Source organism: Triplophysa dalaica, chromosome 22, assembly GCF_015846415.1.
Source record: "Triplophysa dalaica isolate WHDGS20190420 chromosome 22, ASM1584641v1, whole genome shotgun sequence".
Classification (NCBI taxonomy): Eukaryota; Metazoa; Chordata; class Actinopteri; order Cypriniformes; family Nemacheilidae; genus Triplophysa; species Triplophysa dalaica.
In genome coordinates this window covers 2,184,754-2,211,111 of record NC_079563.1, presented here as the reverse complement: position 1 = coordinate 2,211,111, position 26,358 = coordinate 2,184,754, and the positions used below count along the sequence as shown (strand labels likewise).

Sequence of the window (26,358 nt, the reverse complement as noted above, 5' to 3'; positions counted from 1 at the left end):
TTTATGTTTATATACTTATATTTGTTGCCTTCTCGGGGACAGTTATAGATAATATCCATTAGAGTGTGCATCGATTTGCACTTTGAAAATCTACCTGCCTTTCCCTAACCTGTCTCTTGGATTACTCTATTGGATTGTTACCTGGTTGAATGGGCGTAAATCCCGGGGGAGGGGCGGTCTATCCGAGAGTTTCCCCCCCTCTATCAATTAAACTCGCATTCTCTATGGTCATTAATATATTTTTGTTTACCTAAACTAATTGTGTAATTAGAAGGAAATACGAACGCAAAAAAATCGTTTAAAGTTAATAAACCGTTGAGTTCCCCCTCCCCTGCCTCTCACAGTGGTTTGGCCCACTGCCTGCTCTCCCCGTTCATCTCACCTGCGCTTTGCGCAACAAATTCAAGACAGGTATGCGGCTCACTTCATTAGTGATTGTTGAACTCTAGATAGAAGGCTATTTTATTCACTTTTAATGAAGTGATTCTCTTTAATGTAGTTGATGCTGATTCATTAATAAATTAGTTGTTGCAAAAAATGCTGATTACCGATGTTTTGTCCATGAATCTGCTATGCTAGCTATTGAAACGTTACTTAGCTAGTAAACGTTAGCTAATTAGCGTACGCTTGTTACATAGGTCCTCACACGCTCATGGGCGCCGTAAAGGGTAGGAAGGTTAGGACGATTCTAAGGGCCCAGGCTGATTTAGGGCCCAGAAGAGCAGACCCCCTTTTTATTTTCCTATTTCCTTTCTCTTTTTTATACATACATTAAATGTGCTAGGGCCCCTCGTGCACTAAATGTGTATTTTGTCCGTTTTGACCATAGATTTAATATTTAAAAAACAAATAATGTATTTACTGTTTCAGTCACACCCCTCCCTGCTCCCTCTCACAATGGTTCATTCCACCTGCGCTGTGAGAGCTACGATCGCTAGTGTAGCGTCTCTTGCTTATTGGACTTTTGACACTTCTGACACTGCGCAGACAGTGACACACGCAGACATGTCACATCAGAAGTCAGGGCATCAAAAACGGAAAGAAAAGAAGGAAAGAGAAGACAGAGAACGGCAAAGTCGACAGCATGTCACACAATATTTCAAAAAGAAAGGTAGCTTGCCCTATTCCTGTATTCCAAAGCTAATTTTTGTTGCTACATGACCTGCTTTATCTAGCTAGCTTAGTAAAATAATTACTGAATTATGATTTACATCCAACAATAATAACTTAATAACAATAATAAGAAGTGACAGTGCTGCTGCTACGATCGATGCTGTCAAACTTGACGTTCTTAATATGAATAAAATGCCCCATAAAAAAAAAAAAATTGAATAAAACGTGTCTCTACTGTAGCTGATGTTTCCTGATTGAGCAGTTTGACCCAGCTAAAGCTTGTTCATGTAAAGTATATGTCAATATGTGTACATAATGTTCTGTTGTGCTTGCAATTGCAATTGAGATAATAAATGTTCTCCCTTTTATGTAAAAAAGGACATATTTCTATATTTTTTTCTTGTTTTTATAGGCTTTGTACTCATCTTTAGAAATTTTAACTATGCAATGTGCCAAGTATATTTTTTTTAAGTATACAGGGCATGTTTATTGGGTTAAATATTATCTGTAAAAATGTAGGGGAAATTTTGGTTTCCATAGGGCCCAGAATTTCTGGCGGCACCCCTGCACACACTGCAACTAACACGGACAAGCCGTTTCTCATGCATTGTTTTATTTTAGGCGACCTGGCATGATGTGAACATTAACCGCCACAATTTGCCACCGATCCTGTCATTCAGGTCCCGTGTCACACACAGTCGCGCACTCACCGGTTACACTTTTGTTTATAAACCTAATGCATATGTCGCTTAGTGCCGTAGTAAGTACAATTTTGACTGTATTATTTGTGTTCCCTTCCAAAATTGCTTTAGAGAAATTTTATATGTATGGTACCCCTACGCCCAGGCTGGGCTGTCTATTTTGGATTTTGATCATTGCCTTTTGGATTTTTTGATGAATGTCGATTACGTATTGGACTTGTTGCACTACCTTCTATTAAACATCAGCATATGGATTCAAACAACTCCAAAGCCTCAACATTACAGATTGGAAAGAAGGGCACAGCACAGATATGATATTATAACAGGATTGTAAAGATTGTTAAAAGTTCACTTAACTTAAAATATTTTAAAGCTTATAAATGTAATTTTTTCTTCAATGTTGAACGTCTAAAATGAATGTTAAATTATTTAAAGAAACTCAGTGATAGTATTGATATCAGTGATACATATTTTCATTCATAAAATGATGGCATAAAATAAATATAAAAAATTGTCTTTATATTGTTTCTGTATTAATTTTCAGATTAAATGTGAAATGATTAGAATCTAAAAGTATATTTAAAACATAAATGGTATATGAATTGTGAATTATGAATGTGAATTCATATGAATAATCATTGTTTTTATTCAATTGACAGCACTTATCTACTGCCACTACTAGCGTCATAATTCATAAAATTGACTATTGGTAATTTAGATTAATTTCCTCTCAGAATGTTTATTTATATAACACATCTGATTCACCTCATCAGCCCCCTCGCAAAATAGGCTTGTTTGACACTGACACCCAGACCAATCAGCGAGTAACATCACAATACATCAACAGCTATTTAAAAGTAAGCATATAAGGTATAAGTATTTTTGGCATATAAAGTTCTAAAAGTTTTTTGTGACCGAGAATAGAACCCTACAGTTCTAGAATGAACCTTTTTTGAAAATATTGTGTGATTAACTCACAACAATATTTGAGGAAGCGGACACGTTTTTTAAGGCTTTTGCCAAGATTCAAAAAAATTTAACTTTTTCATACGTCCTCAATACATGGTCACAAAGGATTTATTAAAATATACTGAATTGGTGAAAAAAATAAAATTTTTTACATGTCATCTGGTTCAAACATTTTCACCCCCTTCTCTGAATGCATTGTGTTTCATTGACACTTTTTTGAATCGCCAAATAAAATTAATAATACGGTCTATACCTTATAATTGCACAATTTAAACAATTGCAAGTTATGAAATCAAAATTGCATGAAAAATCAAAAACTTTATTTCATACAGCTCTGACTTATATATATCATGCAATTCTGACTTTGTAACCCTATAAAAATTCAATTTTTTCCCCTGTAACTCTGAGTGTGTTTCCCCCAATAGACATTAAAGTCCGCAATTGCAAGTGCATATAATATTACTAGGTTTGTGAGGTATAAACTCGCGAAAGTGAGAAAAAGTCAGAACTGTAAGATAAAAAGTCACAATTACCTTAAAATGACATAATCAAGGGACAAATATCACGAAACGTGAAAACAGTAGTTGATCATTAAGGTGATTTCTGGCAATTTGTATAAATTCAGCCAGTTTGTCTTGTGGGGTATAATGTATGTAAACTTTTATTACGTGAAACTGCTTATTCAGGACAGTACTTAACAAAGTTAACCTGCAATCTCTATGAACCCAGATAACTCTTATTTTGTTAAAATTATTAAGATATTACATATTCTGCAAGTTTAAATTAATTGCCCGTTACAGTTTATACTAATGTTTAAAATCAATAATTGATTTTAAAAGTCCAAATAATGACTTTGGTCATCTAAAATATTTTTCAGATGTAACTGATGTTATTTGATTTTAAAAGTAACTAATGAAATACAGATACTAAAATGTTGTCTTAAATGTGTAACTTAGATAAATGTATTTCGTTACTCAAATAATCTTTTTAATAAAAATTAATGTAAGTATTCTTTTTTCTTTTGAAGTATTATTGATCTCATATTTACATCCTTTGAGATAATGTTTTGTTGACAGATGTTGACAGATCAACAGATACTTTTACACACTTCTGAGAAAAAAGCTCAAGTTGCCATTATTTCTATAAGTATAGGAATCTCTGGGCCTTCTTGGGCTTTTAATAGGATTGTTTCTTTTATTTTATGCTATACATGTCTTGAGAAGTGGCTATTTTAAGTGGTGACCGTGGCAGGGGTTTCTTACATACTTCTTTTCCCTTTCCTTTCAGAGACATGAGGCCTGTAAAACGTCTGTTTTTGGGACTTTACAAGGGCTGTTGAGGGAGCAAGTGAGCAACACAGTCAGTTACTCACACATAAAAAGACATTTTCTAGTATACTCTCCTGATATATCAATCTTTATTCTTACACGTGCAGCAAATTACTGCACGTGTAGTACATTTTTACTTTCTCACCAGCGTCTTTATTGTAAATCAATAGTAATTCCTAGCAGACTGTGATCATGCCTCTAAGCCTATTATATTAAATAAACACACATAAAAGGTTATTTATAAGAAGATATAAAACTGCAAAAACATTTGTATATTTTTCATATACCACACATGCACAGATGTTAATCAAATTTGTAGATTAGTCATGCTTTTCTCTGGCTCTCCAAATGTAATGCTTAGCAGTTATTTTAGTCTCCAGTTGCATTTATTTGATACAACCCTGCCATGAAGATGAATTCAATAATTATTTATTTTTTACAGTTTTGTACTTTGTTAACAACTACCCAAGTTTGTATGTCAAGACAAATAAGATTAATTCATAATAAATGTTGGCCATGTCTAAAATAAAAGTAAATTTTGTGTAATTTTGTCACATTAAGGACCAGTTTTTCAGATACGTTTTATGTTAAGCCAGGACTATGCCTTAGTTGAATCAAAAGATTTATGTTGCTTTTATAAAATAGCCTTACTGAACACATAACCGGTGTGCATCCCGAGACAAAACGATGAAACTGATATATTTAAAGATATTACTGGGCAAGTTTATTCAGTTAAGACAGGTCACATATTCATTTTAGTCTGCGACTAGCCTTAAACCTTGTGAAACCGGGCCTATATTTTAAATAATTGTTGTGTGTAACAATAGTACACCAACGCAAACAAAATAAAAATAAAACACTAAACATTTTATTTTATTGTTTTATTTGAGCATTAAACCTGAAACTGTCATTCATTTTACCAAAGATTTCGTAATGAGTTTTAGGGAAAGTTTCCTGGACAGGGATTATTTTAAAGCAGGACTAGGCCTTGGTTAAATTAGAATATTTAAATTGTCTTTAAAAACATACATTACAAAAAACATACTGGTGGGCATCATGAGACAAAATAATCACACTCATATATTTTAAAATATGTCTGTGCAAGTTGTTTCCGATTAAGACGCCTCTAACATTTAAATTAGTCTGGGATAGGTTTATGCCCTGTCCGGGAAACCACCCCATAGTGTTCAAATGCTTGTGCAGTATGTGTTTTTAACTGCAGGGGGCGATATTGACTTGAAAAATAGATCTGGTTTAACTCAACTTATTTCCCCGTGAAGGGGTGCTTTAGTGTGAGCCTGAGGGTCGTATAGTGGGCCTTGTTAAACAAGGATAGGTATTTTTCAAAAAATTGTAAAAATGTTGCCGTTTTGAAAATACGGTCCAATATAAATGTACAGTTTTAATAAACACACATGATACAACACCTAAAACAAAGTGTATACATACACTGTTAAAATATTACACTATATTTACTATATACTATATTTATTTAAATTATAACAATAGTTAAAAGCAATGTTTTAAATGAAACATTAACAAAATATGAAATTGGTTGATTTTTTATTCGTTTTTTTATTCACAAAAAAACAGACTTTTGTGACACTGTAAACAATTCTGCTGAAAGGATTTAATAATAGAAACAGAACTCGGATGTTTGGGCTAAAGACATGCATCATTTGCCATCTGAGGCATGGGTGCACTTTAATTGGACAAGTTTCACTTCCTTTATACATCATTTGTTATTGAATCAATGCATCCCATTGATAAAAGTCAAGAACAAGTTTTGTTGGTCAAACTAGAACAGGTAGACCAGGCAAGCACATGGGTTCATGTTGTATTCTAGGCTAGTTTTTTTCTGCAGGAAGTGAGAGTTTAAATCAATGTATTGTTTGTCCATCCATCCATTTTCTTCCGCTTATCCTGGGCCGGGTTGCGGGGGCAGCACTCTAAGCAGGGATGCCCAGACTTCCCTCTCCCTAGACCAGGGGTGTCAAACTCATTTCGCATCGTGGGCCACATACGGCCTAGGGAGATGTCAAGTGGGCCGGACCATTAAAATTATACCATACTCTGCTATAAATAATTAAAATATCATGTCTTTCCTTTGTTTTGGTGTAAAAAAGCACAAGAACATTAGGAAAAGATTGAAATTTAATAAACTATCCTTTTACAAAACATTTCATAAAACATCTCATATTTCCTTAGACAAATGTGAAAAGGCACAAAACTTTAATTGGTACTAAAAAATATAGTAATGCACTTTAAGATTAAATGAGACTTTTAAAAAAAGGAATTTTTAAACCACTTACACAACTTTTATTTTGAAGCTGCTGACTAACATTAAAGTGCACATTTTTTAAATCACCACAGTAAGGATTCATCTTCACAGAGCTGTATTCTTTCAATGCAAACAGTATCTAAGGCAGCATTTTAAAGGTCTAGTCTAGTCTGGACTTGTATTTGTTCCTGAAACTTGGCATCTTTTGGCCTGTACAAGTGCATCAACACCAGGTGTCATGTCCTGACTAGCTGTCACTTTCAGAATGTCATTTAAGTGCTTGTTTGTGAGCCTTGAACGCATTTTTGTTTTATTGATATTCATCACTGAGAAAATTTGTTCACAAAGGTAAGTTGTCCCAAACATGCACAAAATTTTAGCAGCCAGGGCTGTTAATTTGGGGTACCCTGGTAGTAGATACTGATAAAATTTGTCCAGACCTACAGAGGCAAATTTGCTCTTCAAATCTGCATCACACTGCAAATCAATTATCTCTAGCTGAATTTCGACCGGCAGATCAGAAGCTTTAACTGTGAAAGGTGAGCGAAAAACTGAAAATTCTGTCTCAAGTTCACCAAATACCTGAAAACGTTTCTCAAACTCCCGCAGTAGTCCTGCAATTTTGTCTTTGTACCGTTTAATGTCCGCATCAGGTCTGGTCACACACACATCTCTCAAACAAGAGAAATGAGCAGGAGTTCCATTTGCCAGTTGCATCTCCCACAAAGTCAGCTTTAACTTAAATGCATGTATGTTGTCAGAAAACTGTGTGACAACTTTTTTGCGGCCTTGCAACATTTTGTTTAGATTGTTCAAGTGTTCAGTAATATCAACCAAGAATGCAAGGTCCCGTAGCCATTCCTGAGATTGTAATTCCAACACCGGTTTTCCTTTTTTTTCCATGAACTGTCCGATTTCCTCTCGTAGATCAAAGAAATGCCTCAGCACAGCGCCTCGGCTTAACCATCTCACTTCAGTGTGGTATGGCAGGCTGTGGGTAATGTTTCTGTCGCTGAGAAGTTTGTCAAACTGACGATGGTTCAGACCTCTGGACCGGATGAAATTTACAGTGCGAACAACCACTTCCATGACGTGGTCCATTTTCAGCGACTTGCAACACAATGCCTCCTGGTGCAAAATACAGTGAAATGTCCAGAAACTATCTCCTCCATTAAGAGCTTGTACTTTGTCTTTGAACTTTGTCGCGACACCTGCTTTCTTTCCGACCATGGATGGCGCGCCGTCTGTAGCCAGGCTGACAGCGCGGGACCAGTCCACTCCAACTTTGTCTAATGCAGCAACAACAGAGCCGAAAATGTCCTCGGCTGTTGTGGTGTCCATCATTGGCACCAACTCAAGAAACTCTTCAGTAACTGTCAATGTCTCATCAACTCCTCGAATAAATATGGCCAGTTGGGCCACGTCTGTGATGTCAGTGCTCTCGTCAATTGCCACGGAAAATGCAATAAATGACTTGACTCTCTGTTTCAATTGACTGTCTAAATCTGCCGATAGTTCCGAAATCCTCTCTGCTATAGTATTCCTCGTCAGGCTAATATTGGCAAAAGCTTGTCGCTTCTCGGGACATACAAGTTCAGCCGCTTTCATCATGCATCGTTTAACAAAGTCACCGTCGGAATACGGCTTCGATGCTAATGCTATTTCGCTTGCAATTAGGTAGCTGGCTTTTACCGCTGCTTCACTGACTTCTCGGCTCTGGATGAAAGTTGACTGCTGTTTCCTCAGACCCGCCAGCAATTCGTTAATCTTATCTCTTCTTAGTTGTCCTTGCAAGCCGTCATATTTTTCGCTGTGATGAGTCTCGTAGTGGCGTCGAATATTATATTCCTTCATTACCGAAACTTGTTGCAAACACACCAAGCACGAAGGTTTTCCGTGCATATCTGTAAATAAATAGGACGTGGTCCATTTTTCTTTGAAAATTCTACACTCCTTATCTACTTTTCTCCGTTTTGATAACGACATTTTGGCTAAAGAGGGTGTAGCGGAGAAATAGAGACCAAGGTATTAACAACGTCGTAACAAGCAGCAGATGACGCATTGATACCGTCTGCTGTTTTAAGTCTGTCTCAGTGATGCGGCTTGTCTTCTACTCTGATGGAAAGAGTGCGCTCCTTAGCGGATAATCAATGAATTGCAGCGAATTAAAAATATTAATTTCATGTCTTTTATGCATTTTTTCCACTCTCAAATTATCCCGCGGGCCTGAACGAACCTCCTGGGGGGCCGGTTCCGGCCCGCGGGCCGTATGTTTGACACCCCTGCCCTAGACACTTCCTCAAGCTCGGCCAGCCGGGAGACATAGTCCCTCCAGCGTGTCCTAGGTCTTCCCCAGGGTCTCCTCCTGGTGGGACATGCCCGGAACTCCTTCCCGGGAAGACGTCCAGGGGGCATCCGGAAAAGATGCCCGAGCCACCTCAGCTTGGCAACCATGGCTCAGCAACCATGGCCTCAGATTTGGAGGTACTGATTCTTATCCCAGCCGCTTCACACTCGGCTGCAAACCGTCCCAGTGCATGCTGAAGGTCCTGGTCTGATAGGGGCAGCACGACGACATCATCCGCAAAGAGTAGAGATGAAATCGTGTGGTCCCCAAACCCGACGCCCTCCGGCCCCTGGCTGCGCCTAGAAATTCTGTCCATAAAAATTATGGACAGGCAAACTGCAGCCAATGCAAACCAAGCTCCTGTTCCAGTCGTACAGGGACCGGATAGCCCTTAGCAAAGGGTCCCGAATCCCATACTCCCAGAGCACCCTCCACAAGATGCCGCGAGGGAAAGGTCGAATGCCTTCTCCAAATCCACAAAACACATGTGGATTGGTTGGGCAATCTCCCATGAACCCTCCAGCACCCTGGAGAGGGTATAGAGCTGGTCCAGTGTTCCACGACCGGGACGAAAACCACACTGTTCCTCCTGAATCCGAGGTTCTACCATCAGCCGGATTCTCCTCTCCAGTACCCTGGCATAGACTTTCCCGGGGAGGCTGAGAAGTGTGATCCCCGATAGTTGGAGTACACCCTCCGGTCCCCCTTTTTAAAAGAGGGACCACCACCCCGGTCTGCCAGTCCAAAGGCACTGTCCCCGACCGCCATGCGGTGCTGCAGAGGCGTGTCAGCCAAGACAGCCCAACAACATCGAGGGACTTGAGGTACTCGGGGCAGATCTCATCCACCCCCGGAGAACTGCCACCGAGGAGTTTCTTGACTACCTCGGTGACTTCTGCCCTCGTGATGGATGAGTCCGCCTCCGAGCCCTCAGCCTCTAATTCCTCAATGGAAGACGTGACAGCGGGATTGAGGAGATCCTCAAAGTAATCCTTCCACCGCCCGATGATATCCCCGGTCGAGGTCAACAGCTGCCCCCCTCCACTGTAAACAGCGTTGGTCCCTCCACTGTAAACAGCGTTGGTAGGGCACTGCTTCCCCCTACCAATGCTGTTTACAGTGGAGGGAGGCAGCTGTTGACCTCGACCGGGGATGTCATCGGGCGGTGGAAGGAATATTGTAATGTTTGTTTAAAAGGAAAATCATGATGTATTCTACCTTAAGTGCATTGAAATAATAGATGCAGTGGGTTTTTTATTGTTATTTTAGTCATTAGAGGGAATGATTAGGTTACTCTAATTACCTCTCTTGGTTATGCACTATTATATGTTGCATATCGTGGAAGTCAAAGGCTTTTGTGATGTGACATTTTCTTTGGTAGGCCACACGAAGAAGCCAGTTCAGAACTTTCTGTCAGTATTAAAGTTCATATCATTTAATATCCATAACTACATCTTATTTATTATATCTATACATGCTATAGAAAAACGGACAAACTGTTCTACAGAGCGTTTTGTAAATGTGTTATGTCCTTCAGCATAGAAGCGAAAATGTGATGACATCTTTGTCCTTTGTCAGCTACCATAGTGCCACATGTCTGGGAGGGAAGAGCAATGGAGTTAGCCGTTGGTTGCAATTCACAACCTCACCTCAACCTCACACACATAGCAAGTGCAAACATACCATGTCATTAATAATATCTAATTATGTGATAAAAAGCAGTTTTACAAAATCCATAACCTATCACTGGAGTCTTACTACAAAATTATATTACACAGTTAAGTCAAGTCAGATTTTTTTTATAGCGCTTTATTTGTATTGTATCAAAGCATAACATAAAATAAATATGACTTCAAAAGTAGGAGTATAACTTACTGGAAAGGTTTCCACAACATCGCGTGAGATTCTGTCAAAAAGGCTTATGATTTATATCCAGAGCGTGATTCATGATTGGAAACACTTTTAATTTAATTTAATTTAGTCATTTGGCAGGCGCTTTTATCCAAAGCAACTTACAGTGCACTTATTACAGGGATCGAACCAGCAACCTTTGATTTACCAGTTCAGTGGTTTAACCCACTAGACCACCATCTCGCATGGAAACACTTAGCCTTGAACACCACTCTGAAGGCATTATCAAGACATGGGACAGATTTGCGCTCTTACTTCCTCTCGCTAGCATGCTCTCAAGTGGCCAAGACCGCAAGTGTGGGTATTTGGACAAAGTCATGCTCTGATTCTTCTTTTCATCTGGGATCTATCCCTTAAACTCTGCTCTTGGAGTTGGTAGAGACTTCATTTGCTATTCTTTTTTTACCCGAGCTCTTTTTTTTTTAACCTGTACTGAACTTTATATTTAATAGCTTGTGATGTTCCACATTTCAAGACACTTTGGATGAAAGTGGCTGCTAAACAATGAACATAAAAAAATCTTGAATCAGTCAGTCTGCCACATTCCACAAGTCCAAGGTCTGCGTGTTTTATTAACGTTTTTGATACTGTAATCTAAATGGTTTATGAGTCTTAAAAACATTGTTTCAGTGGAACATTTGTGTCATTGCTCTTGAGTCATTGTTTTCCGGTTGCTTTATTTTAAGATCTGTTAAGTGAAACCTAGTAAATTAATAAATGAACTAAAATATGTGAAATTCATAATTTATCAATTAGTTTATATGTTCTATGATTGAAATAGTTATCGGTTGAACAGTTTACGTCTTACCCTGTTTCTGGTGCACTTTTTATGTGTTTGTTCTTTGTGTAAATGTTCTTGAATGTCATGTGTGGGTGGAAGATGGTGGTAAAGCATATGGAAAATAAACAATAAGACATTCGCTGGTCACAGTTAGTTCAACATTCAACTGTTCTCATTTACATGCCACTAGCTGGCTGGAATTCTTTTAACCACACAGCCTCTGTGTAGTACTTCCTCTGTTTGTGGGCTGGTATCTTTATGTGGGCTGGTATCCTGCTGCCTCATATACATCGTCATTGTTTTTAGTAGAAATGTGGCTAAACTCTTTCATTTTACAAGTATACTTTAGTATTTCAGTATGAACATTTGAGGTATTATGCTATGACATAAAAAATTATTGTCACACATAATGTACTATTTCATGGTAGTTCTCATTTCTATAAGAGTGAATACAGGACACAACTAAATTTGATCTTGCCTTGAAAAGCAGATACGGTGTTTGTCATTACACATTTTAAACCTTTCATAAACACGCATGAAAGCATCGGTCATGATGTGTGTTTTTGTTGCACTGATGCCACACTAGACTTTACATTCGGACGGTGCAAAAATGGGCGGGATCAACACAACTTTTCTGAGAGAAAAAGGCAATGATAAATATTTTTTTGTTTTCCATGCCATATGTCCCATTAGGGCCTCAATTTTTAATCAAGATCTGGTAATCTGAAAAAGATCAGGGTTATTCAATCCAGTTTTGCATGTGTTTTGCAGTTTTAAAATGGATTACCTTATCCAGATTACATTTTTTCAACAACTGTCCCCTGGTGTTCTGCTACTCCTTGTTATGTTCTTTGCCTGTTGTGTATGGTCCTTGCACTTCACCTTTCTTTTGTCAGTCATTGTTTGTAGTCTCACACCTGTCCTTGTTGTTACTTTTGTTCTTGTCTTTGTTTGTTTCTTTTATTAAAACTTCATGCACTGAGGCTACGTTCATACTAGTGCATTTTCCTTTAAAACGCCTAACTCTTGCTACGGTTATGTGCTGCCGTTTACACTACTCCAAAGCTTTTTAACCCCGAAAAAACGGAGACACTCTACAGACCCTGTTTCAGTTTGAAAACTCTGTAGTTGCGTTTCTGTGTAAACAGATGAAAAACAAGAGAAAATCAAGAGTATGCTTATAAGTCCTTCTCACACTTCAATGTCATCCGTCGATTGGTCTGCGTGGTGCCGGATGAAATGAAACAAGTTTAATAACATGGATAACACCTCATATATCCACACAAAGACGTCCTTGCTTTACTCCGCCATCATGTTTGTTTTGTACTGGCTTGTCTGTGACTAGTTACCAACTGTCATCAACAAGAACTTGTATGCATGCGTATTCAACTGCCCAGCTGCCTAAATGGTCATGTGATGTGCGTTTTTGATAGTGTAAACGCAGTAAAAACAAGAATTGTTTTCATTTTCATATGCTGTTCTCATACGACAACAGGCCCTTAGATCCATTCTCTCTCCTGTCTCCTCCTGGACTAGTACAATTTGGACTTGTAACATTTACTGTCAAAACCTTGACTTGTAGATAATCGGGACAATTTTCCCCTTCTGACAATCCCCAAAAAAATTAAGTTCTGATCATCTTAAACAGCTTTAAAGATTATCTAATCAGGTTTTTGTGTGGTGTGATGTGTGTTAAGAGTGAACAAACCTGATCAGAACAATATTGGAGCCGCCCCGATCGATAATCAAACATGTTGAATATTTATAAATACTTACAAAATTCAGGTTATGGGCAAGTGAGGGACACATGGATCCATTAGATCACAATGGTGTTAAATGTCTGAGTTTGCTGATGCTTTAAGGTGGAACAGAACAAATATTATAATAAAATTATATCTAGTACTGTGCCACCTTAAAGGGACATGCTGCTTGAGCAATTTCTCAAAGATAAATAATATTTGTAAAATCACAAATAAGGTTATATGTACACATTTGTTTAAGGAAAATCTCATTGCTTTACTTCGTTCTAATAATATTATGACTTCAACTTTCATGTTGACTCACACTCCTAATGCTGCAAATGTTTTTTTTTAAGTAGGCCTATTGTTAAATTCTAATGTTACGACTTCTAAAATGCCAAACTATAATCATTGAAATGACTATATGACTTCATCTTTTATATATTTATTTAGATTTTATCAGGGCTTTAAAACACTGTTATAATGCCCAGTGAAGTTGATCGATTATACTTCACATTGACTGTAACTGTTTGTCTGTTTATGAGCAGTGGTAAATGGGAGGATCTCAAAAATAACACATTCAAGTTCAGCATAGAGGAAGTGGACTTGTGCTCACTACTAACCACATAGCTTAAACGTACATACTCAACCTTCAATAGATCATTTCAATGGGTAAGTCTTTACTATTTCAAAATAAATGTATCCTCTTGAGGCCTCAAATCATTCTGGTAATAGCGGATTCATTTATATTTAAATGTTTCTTCAAACTGCTTTTGTGTTCAAATATTTTGGGCTTGATTTTGGAGATCTAGAGACACTATAACTGCACATCCCACCGAACAAATTAAAAGGGAAGGAACTCAGGTCTGCATCCTCTTTTAGGGGATTTCAGCAGATTTTTTATTTTAAGAGGATGTTGAAGGCAGTAAATGAAACAAACAGAAAAAGGTATCATCCCAGTTAGGATACAGTAACGTGTCAGCATTGCCATGGTGGCAAGTTTAAGTGTATTCAAATTAATTTAGCTATTTTTTTAAGTGGGCTGGTTTTGGGAAGTGTATTTAAAATATTCCTTTAGTCCGGTAGCTCACAGTTTAAAAATGGTTTGAAAAGGATCTAGTAAAAATTGGAATGTTAATGGTTCTGTTTTCTATGTGAATGTGTTGGTTGCGATTACATTGAGCCCTTTACTGAGGGGGACACGATTTCTCAAAGTGGAATACAGGATGAAATAGCACCCCACTTCACTCCACCCATTAAAGTATCTGAACATGGACTGATATTAATCTGGAATTGGGCTACTTTTTAACTGCGGATGGGTTGTTTTTACGTATGGATTAAAGTGTTGATATCTGACATAAATTATATTTATCTGAAATGCTTGAAATTTATATTCAAATTTTTGTCTCTTTATTTATATTCTTCTGACCATTCTTCCAACAGTCAACCATTAATTTCACTATGATTTCAATTTTTTTGATATTGTCTAACTTAAGATCTTTCTTCAATATTTTCACAGATTGTTTCTTATATTATGTAGCATGATTTTATGTAAAAAACAGTAGGTCCGACCCAAATCATGCATTTATGCAATATTCTATTCCATCTTTAAGAACATTTATATTTACTAATTTGGCAGATGCTTTTATCCAAAAGCAGTTTACATTGAATTATAATATTGTGTGCAATCCCTGGGAATGAACCCATGACCTTGGCATTGCTAGCGCCATGCTCTAACCACTGAGCTACATGAAAGTCATAGTATAAATAGTGTGAAAAGTATTTATAGTATGAGTAGTGTGTTTACATTGAAAATGCCACAAAAAAGTGCACTTTAAGTACCCGGATGATGCACTTATTTAACAGAAATTTTAATGAAGCTGGACACTTCAAGCACTCAACGGTCGCAGTTCTGCTCACACAGCGAAAGAGATCGATCAAAGCTAACCTGTGGGGACAATTACGCTTCAGGGGACAAAACAAGTACAATTACATCAAAAGTACAATGTAAACACTGACCTTTGTTTACCGCTGTTGTGTTACTGTATATGTTTGACATCATTTCTATTCATCTGGGGAACCGGTTCTACTTCTTTTTTAGCAAAAAGCAGTTTAGTGCATTGAGGTGTGTCATTTCGGACACAACTAGTTAATCACAAAATAAAACTATAGCTGGTTTTTCACGGGCAGGGTCACATATACTATAAAGTGATTGGCTGCCTTTATAGGCGATAATCGTGTGATAAAAGACTGCTACTACTCGCTCTATCACACTGCTATACAGATATCTGGGAAGATATTTGTGTTTTGGCATGTATAAGATATTCAACTGCGTTCATTAAGTAAGGAAGTGAAAAAAAAAGTAATTTACTCTCACATACCTTTATTTGAAAGAAAGCTGACCATATTTGGCAACTAATGTTAAATATATGTATGCTGAAAGGAAATTATTTCTGAACACTAGAAAAGGAAAAACGATAATTTAGAATAAAAATAACACCTCTCTACATGTTTATCAACAAAGGGTTTTATGTCTGAAGTAGAAAAATGTTCGGCAAATAACACTTGTATTATGAGTAAAAAACAATGACCTAAAGTCAGACCTATTGTCTGATTTTGTAGTTTGTAGTCTTCGTTTGTATTATAGAACCTTTACTTTTATAAATGAACATAAATCCTACAATTGGAGTCGTAGAAGTCATGCAATTTTATTTCTGCAATACAGTTGTAGGTTTGTTGGACTAGACATTTTTCAAACTACATAATTTCATAGTAAAGGACGTGGAAAGTCCCTGTCTCTCTGTTTGGCTGCCTTTATAGACTATAATCTTGTGATATAATACTGCTACTACTCGCTCTATCACACTGCTATAAAGATATATGGGGAGATATTTGTGATTTGGCTTGTATAAGATATTCAACTGCGTTCATGAAGTAAGGAAGTGAAAAAAAGTCATGTACTTTCACATGTAGCGAGTAGCTTCTTTGAAAGGAAGCTGACCATATTTGGCAACCAATGTTAAATATTCGTGTGCTGAAAGGAAATAAATTCTTAACAGTAGAAAAAGGAAAAAAGTCAGGTGATTTAGAATACAAATTACACCTCTCTACATGTTTATCAACAAGGTATTTTCATGTCTAAAGTAGAAAAATGTTTGGAAAAATAACACTTGTATTATGAGTAAGAAACTATGACATTAAGTCAGACATATTGTCTGACTCTGAAGTTTGTAATCTTAGTTTGTATTCTAGAACATTTGTTTTATAAACGAACATAGATGCTTACAATTGGAGTCAGAGAAGTCATGCAATTTTATTTCTGCAACAGAGTTGCAGGTTTGTTAGAATAGCCATGTTTCAGACTAAATAATTTCATAGCAAAGGATGTGGAAAGTCCCTATCTCTCTTCTTCATTGAACTTGAGTCCCAAGAAAGGGACTGTGGCCAGTCAGTTTATCCATACAGCAACCAAAAGGAAGTGACATTATAGACAAAAAGTACACCAGTGTGGGCCATGAGAGGAAATGACTTGCACTGTGCATGAGGGTGAGATCACAGGCTGTCTCTAGTCAACCACGCTATCAGTTGTGCCAAACTGAAACTGACTCTTTAAACTTCCGATAACAAGTATCAACCAAGAACATGGTGACAAACACAGGCCTGTACGAATGGCGCTTTCGGTGAAAAACAAACAATTTTTTGGTTATTCTCAACATTCTCATGGGAAAATGTGCTTACAAAACCAAATTAAGAGGTGAGTAGGTGGACTTCTTTCAACCTATATGCATTTCAACCAATGTATAAAAACTATAAATTTTCCGACCAATGTATGTCGAAATTGTATGCATTGGTTGAAAGTATTAGAGTATTTTTTGTACAGGTTATTGTTGTTCACTGTCAAATCCAATAATTTGATTTAGTATTAATCTTCTTATATACAAAATAGCTAATTTTTTGAGTTGAACTTGGTAGCTCACTTTTGTTAATCAGTTTTGTTGTTGCATGGATCTGTAAACTGTTGCTTTTCTGAAGTGTCATCCCCAAATTTTGCAGTCATTGCCTAGGGTGTAGCTATGAGAAGAGTAGAGTCTGATGGGGGCCATGTTACTAGGAGGATTAAAGTCGAATTAAGCAAAGTAACGAATGAACAACATGAACATTTATTTTTAAATTAGACATAAAACAAAGACAATTGTTGGTTAGTCAGATAAATGCGGAATATGTATGTTTTGAGGTGTTTTGAAAGTTGTGACGGATGCTGCGTTCAGGTAGAGGCTGGCAATTCATTCAACTACAGTGGAACGTTATGAGTAAAGGTTTTTGCTAGTAATTTTGTGCCTCGTTGTGATGGAAAAGTACCAAGTAAAGAAAGTATTTCATTTTGGCCCAATTAACTGTACATATACTGTATACTTTTTTATGTATCTATTCAAATTTGGTTAAAATTTATATTTCTTAATATGTATTTTAGTGTCTTATGGAAGATCATACACAGACAATCATAGTTAATATTCTCATAAGTTTCTTAACAGTAGACATCCACTCAATTATAAAACAAACAAGTATTTGTGTGACCTTTATACACAGGATAACTGGCATTTGCATAATGAGAGGCACATTCTTCAGAACACACTACCATTCGATGTGGGCAACTGTTTGAAAAAATAACCTATTTTTTATTGATAGACATTGTGTTACATGTGGATGTCATCTCCTGTTTTATTTAAAGCAGGTCTCACGATGTACTATCATCCATTTTTAAATGATATATACCCTACATATTAGGAGAGGAAAGAAAAGACAGATACAGTTAATAATGACTGCATCTGCTGCTCTACTCACATCTGGGTTTTAACAGTTTAAAGAATTAGGAAACCGTACAAAAATGTACAAAAAAGAGAGCAAAAACCTGTCTGAGTAACAATACAAGTATGTTTCCATTTGAATAGTATGGTCCATTTTGAAAAGAGATTAACATCTGGTTGATGTAAAGTGCCAGACGAGCATGATTTTGCATTGTATATCATTTAGGGGTGACATAATATAAAGAGTAAGTAGCATTAGATCATGAAAATTACATTTCATCCAGTGTGTTATGTTGCAGTGTTTGAAAGTATGCAGTCTGCCAAGTTGTAAGTCCAAAGGTGAATAAATAACAAAGTTATTGGCTTGTAAAAAAGGGAGTCGACTCTGAATCACGCAAACGAGATGTGAACGAGTACCGCCGCGTATCTACATCACTAGACATAGTCCCCCCCTACGTTTTGCTGGGACTGCCGCGAAAACTTCACTCTCGTCCCCCAAAACGCTGTCACTCGTTCGTGATGTGTGTGCCGTATAAAACCTGTGTTCTACGTTTTGAAACTAAGTGCGTCTTTTTAAACAATGGTTACAATTCATTTTCTAATGACATGAGTATAACCCCAAGGTTTTACTGTGCGCGCGTCATTCCACCGAAGATTGCTTCAATAACCTTGGCACATTCACTGCAGGATATGTTAAAAGACTATACTTGAAAGAAGTGTAAGTGTGACTATTTATTATTGTCTGAACTTCAAGAAATATTTGTGTACCTTATGTCTGTGTTTAGCTAATGCGTTTAACGCTGAAGTTAACATGTAACGTTATTTGGGGGGTATTACAGTTTGTTTATATAGCTATGAACTAGGCCATTTTAAGTGTTAAATCTATAATCGTCTATCTATTATCTACTATCGTCTTTGGATGACTGATAATTAAGACATGTATGTTAGGCCCGTTGAATATAATCATTTTTAAAATGCATCGCAATGCTGATGTGAACGATTCTGCATCGATACATAAAAAATCGATTATTTAAAAAAGTGTGTGAAATATATGTGCCAACATGGCCTTTGTAATTGTGTCTTAACTTACTGAATTTGAAAACTTTGCTTTTGACTTAAAATATATAAAAACATGTTTCAGACTGTAATTTGAGCACAAGCAGAACAGCAATTGCGCGTCTCTCTCTCTGTCTTCCGATGGGAGAAGAGTGCACATGTAGGAGGATCCGTGGAAACAAAGCGCATTAACATATATTTCTGAACTTGGACCGCTGTTGAAAGTTGATGTCAAGATATCAAGTGCTTAATTGACAATAAAAGACACCCAACTGCAGTGGGGGGAGGCACGAGTATTGAGAAGACCCCCCAGATAGCACAATCCATCTGCCCTACATCTATTTGACGTCTGGATTTACATCTGCAAGACATCTGCAATATATAGTTTGCTCATCTGCAATACATCTCGGAGACGTCTGAACGTCTGTAATACGTCTGCTAAAGATCTGGAGATCTGCTGCGTAAAATCGTCTGCTAAACATCTTAGAAATGGGAGTTTTACATTCATTCTAAATCATAAACATCTTAAAGACATCTTCTAGATGTCTATATGAGGTCTGACTTTAGACATCTCCGAGACGTATTGCATATGAGCAAACTATGTATTGCAGATTGTAATACAGTTCAAAGTAGGGAAGGAAGGAGGTGGGAACCGGCGAACATTTAAAGAAACTTTAATCAAAATAAACAAACAATAACACAGAAGTAAAATGCCGACAGCCACCTCACGGTCGACTGCTGGCCACAAGAACATAAATACAAACTTAAAACATATGTCCAGGCCCGGCCCTCTCTCATCAGCAGTCCTGTCGCTTGTCCTCTTATGCTCACGATTTCCTCCGTGAGATATGGGGGACCTGTGTCGCACAGCTGATTCCAACTATCACTCACGCGACAGGCCCCTTCTGCCGGCTCACGTCCCGCCTTCCTCACCACAAAGTGTTTAATCTTTTATCATCTATCTATTATCTACTATCGTCTTCAGATGTTTCTTTGTCAGACTCGGGCTCAAACTGGTAAGGTAAAATCCCCGCCATCGCTATCTATACACTGTATATAATATCCAACCACCTGTAAACTGTAATGCAGTAATGATGGTAGGCGTTCCATTTGCGACACATGATGAACGCGTTTGACCCATCATAACAGACTACACCATATCTGACCAATCACATGACACTAGGCTAACGGATAGGAGGGGATTAGACGGATAAATCGCGGAACAAATAATTTGAGAGTCAGTCAAGAAGTAAGGTAAGAATAACTGCCTATTATTACAACAGAATAGTGTTTTTACTAGCGGTTGGCATAGATTAATTTTTTTTAATCTAGATTAATCTAGATTAATCTTGGAATTAATCTAGATTAATCTAGATTAAAATGGCTCATTTGAATTCTGCCGAAGGCATTCAGAATATGTGTGCTACCCAAATAATGACTAAAAGTAAGTCTTTGAGAACGGGTTTCTCAAGCCAGGTGGCGCATTAGACCAGAGGCTCATCTCCTGTTTCCAAAATGCATCTCAAACTGCTTGAGAAAGCTGTTCTACTATGATAATTGGTGATGAAAATAAGTTATGTTCAATAAGATGTACTTGTGTTTACTTTCGCATTAGCTAAGGGATGCTTTGCGTTTAGGTGGTACTTGAGACTGGAAGAGCTCCTACAGTACATTTACATTTAGTCATTTAGCAGACGCTTTTATCCAAAGTGACTTAGAAAATGTGAGGGAGCAACAAGCGACCTGTCATACAGGAGCCATATAACATTAGATCTCAATACAAAGTTACTGGTTTCAACTAAAGCTAGACCAGTACCTGTTGAGAGAAAGTTTTTTTTTTTTTTTTAAACCAATTCCGCATTGCACAAGGTGCAAACAACCTTAGTCTTGTCGATGTTTCCATTGGGAAGCTTCTTAAAAATTAATTTTCCCTGAAGCAAACCCGGCGGCTTCATAGCTGCATCCATGTTAGCACGTCACGGTTGATGCGGTAATTTCACAGTAACGTTATGTTGTGTTCAGACCAAACGCGAATGGCGTGTCAAGCGCAAGTGATTTATGTGTTAATGCAAAGAGGCAATAGACCTACTTGCGGCGCGAATCGCGCGAATGAAGCCCTGGTTATGAGATGATGAGGCGAGGCGAATGACACGAATCACGCGAGTTAAAAAGACTTGTTCTCGCCCCGTACAGTGCAGTTAAGCTGGTATACATCTGCGCTAAAATATCAAGGTGAAAGTCATCATAGCTTGCGTAGTATAGACCCAGCTCCCAACCCAACTTTGAGAATAGATTAACGGCGACATTTTTTTTATCGCGCGATAAGAGTCTCACTGCGTTAACGGCGTTAACGGCCCACCACTAGTTTTTACACCTTCTGTGTACATAAACTTCATAAACCAAAGTAGGACCTTAAAATCAAATGTTACTTGTTCTTTAATAAGCTGATGACATGTAAGAAAATGGTTTGCTTTTATTTAGAAAGCGTAATAAATGGGAAAACGATAGGCTCAGGCAGTTTTAATTTAGTAATTTGGCAGACGCTTTTATCCAAAGCGTCTTACAGTGCACTTATCACAGGGACAATCCCCCTGGAGCAACATGGAGTAAAGTGTCTTGCTCAAGGACACACTGGTGGTGGCTGCTGGGATCGAACCAGCAGTTTTCTGCCTGCTACCCCGATTTTGTGGGGCGGCACAAAGCAGCTCTGAGGTCCCAGTCCCAGCTGCGATGGCAAGCCTTTCTGTCACTCCTTTCCCACCAAGGCAGTTTGAGTGCTGCTTCGGACCCAGAGCCTAGTTTCAAATCGGTTCTCTGTCTTTCGACACCCAAAGCACCAGCTCCAAACCATGAAACGTGGCTCGTAAGGGCCATGCATACTTCGAGCGAATTGTGTCAAACCGCACCCACCCCCGGTGTCATTTTTCCTGGAGGTGCATGAAGATCTGTGCAAGACTTTGAACGATCCACTCATGGCTCGGGAATCGGCCACGCCTAACGTCTAAAGCGTGTAAGACTTCGGCATCACTGGTATCGAAGGCTTGCGGTGCTGCAGTCCAGGCTGCCTCCTCTCTTGACGCCATGGCCATCCTGCAGGTCCACCAGGCCAGGGCGTTAAGAGAGCTCCACGAGGGTAAGGCCACTGACCTCGCCCTACGGGCAACCAAGGTGACGGCACGGGCCTTGGGTCGGACGATGTCCACACTAGTGGAGACCCCTCTGGCTAAACCTTGCGCAGATGAGTGACACAGAAAAAGTCTGCTTTCTCGATGCACCCATCTCGCACGGTTGGTGACACCGTCGAGGACTTCGCTCAGCGGCGGTGAAGAAGCCGACAGAGGCGTTTAGCCACATCTTACCGCGTCGCGACTCGGCCGTCCAGAGGCCTCCGAGATCTCGCACGATGTCTTCTTCCCAGCAGCCCAGGACCCCTTCGACATCCGCTCTGGTATCTTTGCCCCCAGCACGGGCTGCACCCCGGAGCTAGAGGTCGAGGGGGAAACCTCCACCTCATCAGCAACCTTCTCGCAAGAATGGTGAAGCAGACCATCCCCTTGGTCCCCCTGTTCAGTCCCTGGGAGCTTGAGAGCTGCCCACACTGACTCGGTGGCTACTGAGGACGGTCCGTCTTGGCTACTCGATCCAGCTCGCCAGAAACCCTTCCAAGTTCGGGGCATCCTCTCCACCTCGGTCAGAGGCAGGGAAGTCTCCGTACTTCGGGCAGAAGTTGCCACCCTTCTGGCAAAACAGGCATCGAGTTTGTCCCTCAAGCTAAGATGTTCAGCGGGTTTAACAGCTCGTACTTCATTGTTCCCAAAAGAGACAGCGGGTCTTGCCCCATTCTAGATCTGTGTACCCTGAAAAAGCACCTTCACAAGCTGCCATTCAGGACGATCGCGTAGAGGCGCATCCTGACATCCATCGGGTGTCAGGATTGCTTCGTGGCAATCGATCTGATGGACGCTTAATTTCATGTCTCGATCCTCCATCGACGCCGGTTGTTCCTACGGTTCGCGTTCGAGGGGCGGGCATATCAGTACAGAGTCCTCCCTTTCTGTCTGTCCCTGTCCCCGTGGGTCTTCACGAAGATCGTGGAAGCAGCCCTTTCTCCCCTCGGGGAAAAGGTGTGCGGGTACTGAACTATCTCGATGACTGGCACACTCGCGATATCTGTTGTGTACGCAAAGGGACCAGGTGCTCCGGCATGTAGATCGATTGGGACTACAGGTTAACCGAGAAAGGAGCAAGCTCTCCCCAGTGCAGAGCATCCTCTTTCTCGGCATGGAGCTCAACTCTGTCACCAGGCCGGCGCAACTGTCCGCAGAACGCGGCCAGTCGGTGTTGAACTGTCTGGAACGATTCAGGAAGTCAGCGGTCCCCCTGAAACAGTTTTCAGAGGCTCCTGGGACACATGGCGTCCTCCTGGACGGGCCCCCGCCTGCGTTGGCATACCAATTTGCCTAGAGTTGTGAGCTGTGCTACTTCCACTGAGGAGGCTACGGCTTTCGTGCAGTACAAACACATGCTGTCCGCAGCACTACAGCTATCACAGGGTGGTTTCACTCATGGAAGCAAACATGACTTGCCCGACGCCTTCTCCGGTGGAGTCAACAGGTGATCAGCTCCCTGCAGGCCACACACATCTCAGGCAACCTGAACCAGACAGCCGACGCGCTCTCTTCTCAGTATACGCCTCGCGGAGAGTGGCGACTCCACCCCCGCGCAAGTCCAGCTCATTTGGATGCTGTTCGGGCAGGCCCAGGTTATCCTGTTCGCCTCCCGTGACACCACCCATTTCCCGCTTGGTACTCCCTGTCCGAGGTCCCCTCAGCACGGATGCCCTTGTGCATAGCTGGCCGCAGGACAAGCGGAAGTACGCCTTCCCCCCAATGAGCCTCATTGCACAGACACTGTGCATAGTCATAGAAGAGGAGCACCAAGTGTTATTGGTTGCGCCGCTTGGCCAAACCGCACTTAGTTCTCAGAGCTGATGCTCTGGGTAACAACTCCCCCTGGCCCATTCCCCTGACGGAGGACCTGCTCTCTCAGGGGAAGGATACGTTCTGGCATCCCAGACCAGACCTCTGGAACCTCCATGTCTGGTCTCTAGAAGGGACGACGAGATCTTGAGTTGGCTACCCCCCCCTCTGTGGCGGAGACCATCACCAAGCCTAGGGCCCCATCTACTAGGCGGTTATACGCTTACTAATGGCGCCTCTTCTCGTCCTGGTGTCTGTATCAACGAGAAGACCCACGGAGGCGCTCGATCGGGATTGTGTTGTCCTTCCTACAAGAGACCGGAGACTAACATCTCCCCCCCACTGAAGGTGAATGTAGTCACTATCGGCATTCGTCACGACTCAGTTGATGGAAACTCTTTAGTGCAGCATGACCTGGTCACCAGGTTTCCTAAGGGAAATACGCCTTGTCTCCGCTCCATACCCTCTTGGGACCTTAATATAGTCCTGGCGGGCCTCTCTGGGCCCCCCTTTGAGCCCCTCCGATCTTCCTCACCTTTCAGGTAAGACGGCCCTCCTGATGGCACTCGCTCCTTTCAAGAGGGTAGGGGACCTTCAAGCATTCTCCTTTTCCCTGGATTGCCTTGAATTCGGCCCTGGCAACTCTCACGTTATCCTGAGACCCAGGCCTTGATACGTGCAGTCTTGCGAAAGCCTAGTGCTGACATGCCCAGGCCTGCTACCATCGCTTCACTAGAGATTGTGACACGATACAGCGTTGTGCCGTTTTCCATAAAAACCCCATCTGTCGTCTCGACACAACGTCGAGAGACCGACAGAAAGGGAACGTCTTAGTTACATCTGTAACCTCAATTCCCTGATGGAGGGAACGAGACGTTGTGTCGCTTATGCCACAACACGTATCATCCTCTGCTGTAGTCATGAGCGGCTCTCAGGCTCTTCAGAACAAAAGGTAAATGAATGCTGCACGCCATCTTCCTTTTATACCGAATATCCGGGGGCGGAAGACCGGCATGCAAATTTAATTCGCCAAATTTCATTGGCCTCTTCTATAGTAGTCAGAGTTGATACAACTCAACACAACGTCTCGTTCCCTCCATCAGGGAACTGAGGTTACAGACATAACCAAGACGTTTCCGTTTGTCTAGCATGATGTGTCAGTGTGTAAAGTTTGTTCATGACATGATATAAATAGTTCACGATAAGATGCTAGGTCATGCTGTCGTTGATATAATTTGCAATGGTATGCAATATAATCATACCTGTCAACGTTCGGTACCAACATCTAGGAGACCACGGTCATGTTTCTGGGGGTCCCGGGCTCCTTGTAAATGTGTTCATGGGAGAAAAACCACAAAACAGGAGGGTGGCGAGTGTTGACAGGTATGAACATAATGCGTCATAAATAAAACCCATCAAAATCAAATCATACCACGCACCTACCTGTCCAGAGGAAACACTGCAACAATGCCATCTTGTTTTGAAACCCATTGACTTCACCATGGAAAAGCAGCACCGATCTTACTTCTGCTTTAACATCTTTGCTAGTCATGACCTTTTTTAACCATGGTAGTTTTTACTGTCGTTATACATATTTAATTACCAACTTTCCGCAATTTTTGTCTTTTATTAATGAAAATATTATTGGACCACTATACTATTGATTGATAATAGTATCTGAAGGGACTTGTATCTGGAATGAAAGAAAGGTTTCTACTACTCTGCTTTTAAGTGTTAGAATTATAATACTTCTTGATGTATTTGTACCCATCTCTGCGGGTAGGGAATAGCAAATTCTGCTATGTGCAACCAGCAGTGCATCCTGCAGCCTGAACTTCCTAGAGGAAATGTAGTGATTCCTGTCCTTTCTGTGTCCTGGCCAGATCGAAGGTTTTGCTGGAAGTTTAGAGATTTATGTGTAAAGTCTGTGGTGGAGAAGAACATTTTTTCAAAGTCCCAAGTTTCTTCTTGATGTTTAGTATGTTCAAAGAGAGAACAGCATTGCAGAACATCACAAGATGTGTCAGTCGAAGGTAAGCTTTCATTGTTCGGTCTGTTGGAATGGAGGGAGTAATTCCGGGATCATGGAACTATGTGTGTGGGAAGATATTTCTTTGTTTGAAATTAGGTTGCGCAGATATATATCATTAAATGCAGTATTTACTAATGTGCTGTGTGGAAATGGTAGATGTGCTGTAGTAGGAAAGTTAAGTTTCCTGCGGTTGTTAGTGCATTTTGTTTACCCATTGTGCTTATATTTAGTTATTTATTAATTTATTCATATTTTGGACTGATCTTTGTGTATTGACTGAATTTGCTAACTTTGTCACTGTTATAGCTACTAGGTG

At 39.9% G+C, this 26,358-nt stretch overlaps 1 protein-coding gene across 4 annotated transcripts in view; it reads left to right on the top strand.

Annotated features, from left to right (window-relative positions):
* Positions 1–13,770: 13,770 nt before the first annotated feature.
* Positions 13,771–26,358, top strand: part of sh3bp2 (SH3-domain binding protein 2) — a 36,648-nt gene continuing 24,060 nt past the window's right edge. Inside the window, exon 1 of one of the 4 annotated variants that reach the window (XM_056735876.1) lies at positions 13,771–13,842. Coding sequence is in view for 3 of the 4 variants with exons in the window: in XM_056735874.1 (XP_056591852.1) it covers positions 25,925–26,043 (119 nt within the window). In the remaining variant the exon portion in view is untranslated. Of the gene's footprint in view, positions 13,843–16,716; positions 16,925–25,274; positions 26,044–26,358 lie in introns of those variants that run through there. The other 3 variants (XM_056735875.1, XM_056735874.1, XM_056735873.1) reach the window with 3 other exon arrangements.